General features: G+C 36.3%; 1 protein-coding gene across 1 annotated transcript; it reads right to left on the reverse strand.

The window, feature by feature from the left end:
• Positions 1-966: 966 nt before the first annotated feature.
• LOC128555434 (putative deoxyribonuclease TATDN2) lies at positions 967-1,986 on the reverse strand. The gene has a single exon (XM_053537710.1). It carries the CDS (start codon positions 1,984-1,986, stop codon positions 967-969), a length of 1,020 nt encoding a protein of 339 aa, XP_053393685.1.
• Positions 1,987-4,755: the final 2,769 nt, after the last annotated feature.

The raw sequence follows: 4,755 nt of genomic DNA on the forward strand, positions 1-4,755 counted from the left end.
TTCAATGTAAATCAGACGTTATATCATAGTTGGCATCCATATAGCATCAAATGCCATACAACAAAACGGACATTGTATGTATATGCTATAGACTGGCATAATATCTCAAATTACAATAATATATTACATACACAGTACTAGACTTGCCATATAGATTTATACATTACAGTGCAATACAATATCGGCGTTCCATAACAACGAAATGTTTGACATACGTTTTTAAAACAGAGTACTTTATAAATATCATGTTACAAATTTCAGTACAAATTTTACATCTTATATAAACGGAACATTTTAGATTCCTCTTTCGAAATAATTTACAAAAGTCTGAAAAATTTAATAAATTATCCTAGCATACCGAAACTAGCTAAAAATCATATGCCGAAAAGTAAATGTTACAGAATTCTGTAGAATGCACAAAAATTTAGCAAATAAAATCGTAATGCAAAAATCATACAAAAATCTAACAAATAAATTTCTTACCTCGATCGAGCATAAATTTCTAGCAAGAAAAATTAATCAGACATAGATTCGTCTATAATGTCGGAAGGTGGTGTGCGCAAGGCATATCTAGTCCAGTCTATTTAAAGGGTAATGTCCCGCAAAATACTAAATTTCATGGGACTCACGGCTAAGTCGTGAGCTCTGACTATTTCTATTTTCACGGGATTCACGATATAGCCGGGAAATCTGACTACTTTGGCGCGGATTGAAATTGACAATTTGAGGCCCATTATAGTGGTTTTGGGGATAAAAACATAAATTACTGAAGTTTATAAAATATCAACTTTCTTATTACTGAACCGAATTTAATGAAATTTACATGGAAATTTAAGTTATGAAATACAGAAAAACATGAGAGGTATTTTATGCGTGAAATCTGACATTTACCTCAATAACTCAAAAATTTACAAAAAGATGATGTAATACCTGCATTTAGACTACAGATACAATAAGGCCCGTATGTCAATTTGTGACAGACTCATCACCGTACATTGAGACTGGAGGGAGCTTCTCAATGTACAGTCTTTGTGCGTTAGTACTTGCCAACTTGAGGATGTCACCCCAAGACTGGCCTCTGGCCTCAGCTATCCTGGATGCAACCCATCCAATCATATAAGGATTGGACTTTTTACAGCGTTGCGGGCTGAAATAAGGAGCATCCGTTTCAAGGAGCAAACGGGAAGACTCAAGTTTCCGGAGCATGTCTAGGTAGTCATTGGACTTACAGATCATAACTGTGAACCCAACATAAGTGTTAGGGAACACCCTTAACCATTTCTGTAACATGTCCAAAGACCCTGTAAAGCAGTGAAGGAGAATCAGCTGCTCCTTACTGGCTGAGGGGTGACTCTGTAAAAAGTAAAACATAGTTAACAGAGACTCATCTGAAAGGTTTGTCAAACTTCTGCAATGAATAACGAGCACATGCTCCGGTTGCAGCAAAGTCAGGACTTGCTCAACCTTGCGGAGCTGTTCAGCCCATTTTTCAGCAGGTTCAGTTCGATCAAGACCGATCTCCCACAATCCTGCTACCTCCGGAAATTGGAGAACGTCTGCCAGCTTACTGAACCCTTTCTCGGTAAGCGCCTTCCGGGGGTGGAGTCCCACGACCGGTACAACACCCTGTTCAGACCATGATTTAATACCCTCCTGTGTAGTGTAAGTCTCAAGGTCACAGAAAACCCCTACAACTCCCACGAGGTGAACCTCGTGAGACTCTAGTGGGTTCAGATTACTCATCTCTTTCAGAGATGGGTTAGTCATCCCCCACTCCCTCATAGTCCTGTCAAGGTGACAATGACTATCAAAGGCCTCAGGCAACTTAGGGAGATTCTGTTGATCATCCTGGGACAGCTGAAATAAGTGTCCAAGTTTCTCAACCTGATGCCGCTCTAGCATTGACATCAATGACAATAGAAAGCGCCAGTGCACCAAGGCCGTGACATCATTACCCTCCGGTCTTAATATCCTTTCGGCTACCATAGCAGACTAATACGTACCATAAAAACGGGGGTCGCTATTACCGCTATCATACACCGACTGACTACCGCAGACGCCTAAAACGTACCATCAAAACGAGGGTCCAGATTACCGACATCGTACAGCGTAGGACTACCGGAATTTTTTAATTTTTCTTTGTATCTGGGGGGAATTTGAATGCTTTTTATTTATTGCAGAATTTGATCTGAATTGTAAACTTTCATTTATGTTATTAACAAAACGGTATAGAATCAGTTAAACTAATAAGTTAAATCATTCATTTGGCATACTAAATAATATTACGCAACAAATTACAGGTCTCCATAAAATTTAAAAACAAAACACTACGTTTCGTGCGCAATAATGTTCTAAAATCATTTTTATCGCAATTTGTTGATAAGAAAATCCTTTCAGACAATTAAGGGATCATTACTCTCCAAAAATACCCATTAGTTTTGATGGTTGCTCGTCGCGGTAATTACCGAACTCAGTTTTTAAAACTTAATTAATTACTCATTTCTACGCTACGGTATTTAAAGCTATTTTACTATGTCTGCATTATGCAGCTCCGGCATTCTAGAAGTCTGAAAACCATGGATCTGCCACTGATGCGTTTTGTAGACTTTTCACCAGTTACTTTCCCTATGGCACTACGGTAGTTCTGACCTTTTTTCCATGAAATACAAAATTTCACTGTGGTAATCAGAAATAGTGTACATTTATACACTGCGGCAGTAATATTTTAAATTGTTATTGCACTTGGAACTAGGGGTGTAACGATACATCGAACTATCGATGCATTGCGATACTAAGTGTCCCGATAGCATGCATCGATAGAAAAGTCACGATCCAATAACAATCGCCGATAGTTCCTTCAACAATCGATAGTTTCGATAGTTTTGAAATTTTAGTAAATACAGAAATAATTTTTAATTTATAAACCAAGAAACAGAGCCAGCTTTCATTTGCGCCTCGGAAAATGTTTACGTCTCCATTACAATAATTACCCTCACGGAATTTAACTACCATAAAGGACTGAGAAGTCTGGGAGATAATTAATAAATTTAGTTTCTTAGAAACCGTGATTAAATATATTTAAATAACCTGTTAATCTTAGATGAGAAAATGTACTATGGACATTGAGAAAGAAGGCTACTTGTATTATACAGCAAACTGTTCGGTAGGGCCCTTCTTTTAGTGCTGGTACACCTTAATCCGATCCGTTAATTTTCGTTTTTTTCGATGCTTTGGGTTATTAAACATGTTGACATTCGCAACAAAATGGCCGATTCGTTTGAGTATACCTTGCATAGGTTTATTGTTTTACTTATTGTTCCAAAGCCAAGGAAGGCAAGAAATATTTAATGTTAGAATTATTTCTGTCCATTTCATTTATACAAACATCTCAATGTGTGTTAACAGCAATTCTAAACAGTGCCGTCTCTTACACTGTGTAACAATGCCAGTTGGTAGCTTTACTGTATAAATTATGATGGCCGATAACTATTGCAATAGTATCGCAGTAGTAGCCTGCAATAGAATAGTATCGCAATAGTTTTTAAGCAATATCAATAGTATTGCAATAGTCAAAATTGGCCTCAATAGTCACCCCTACTTGGAACATATATATATACACTGTGATAATTCTCTACAGAACGCTTCATCGTTTTTACGCCGCAACGGTAATACATATGCACACATCGCTTCTTCCAATTGCATACTAGTAGTGTGTAAATTTATCCACTATGGAAGTATTTACTTTTCAAATTTAAAACTCAAACTTTAGGTAAGAATGCATTTAAATTATCCCAAAGTACACAATGGTAATTTTGACTTTGAGCTCCATGCATTATGCATTATAATGCATGGATACTCTGGAATGCTTTATATATGGTACAGTATTTAGTATTTCACATGTGCCTTTGTATACTCATTATATTAATTTATAGTCCGGGTCCGTAATGTAGGAGATACATTCGTGCACTTGTAATCTCTGAATCCTCTCACTGACGGAGGGTCGCAGGTTCGAGCTGTGCTACCGACTAGGATTTTTTATGTGAGAAAGTAGGTAGTTGCTTACGGACTTTGTCGTTTAATATGGTCTTTCCCAGGAACGACGGTTAGTTGAAACTGGCTGCTTGATATAACAAAAATAATGTTGAAAATGACCGTAAATTCAAACAAAAACAGACTCTAAAATGATTTGTTTCCAAAACCGTACATGAATGTGCTTTTGGTGAAATGAGATCTTGCAATTCTTCATTATATGATTAAACAATTGATACCTTAATTGGGAATTTAAAGGAAAAGTATCAACGGAATACAGCTCGCAACTGAGATACGCTCTAATTTAGATATAGTGCTATTAATAAATTCAGTTATTTTAAAATCTGTTTGAAGTCAGTAAGGCATAACAAACTAAGGAAAAGACACTTTTAGCTACTATTATAAGTTTTACCACGAAGTGTCATTCGACATTTTTGAGTTTTGTTTTGGCACTTGCATCGTGTAAACAATAAAAACAGATTATGAATATGAATAAATTTAAATTAACCTTAATAACGTATATTTGACGCGTTTACATGGTCCGCTGACATAACTGGTAGGTGACTAAAAGTAAAATGCAAAAAAGAACATTTTTCTAACAGATAGTAATACGATAAAACAATAAAATTAACAACTGAATGAAACACTACAGTACAGACAAATCTATGAACGGGTATGAGTAAGAAGAATCATTATATCAAATGCTACACAACCTGAACAACGTAT

Source organism: Mercenaria mercenaria, chromosome 3, assembly GCF_021730395.1.
Source record: "Mercenaria mercenaria strain notata chromosome 3, MADL_Memer_1, whole genome shotgun sequence".
NCBI lineage: Eukaryota > Metazoa > Mollusca > Bivalvia > Venerida > Veneridae > Mercenaria > Mercenaria mercenaria.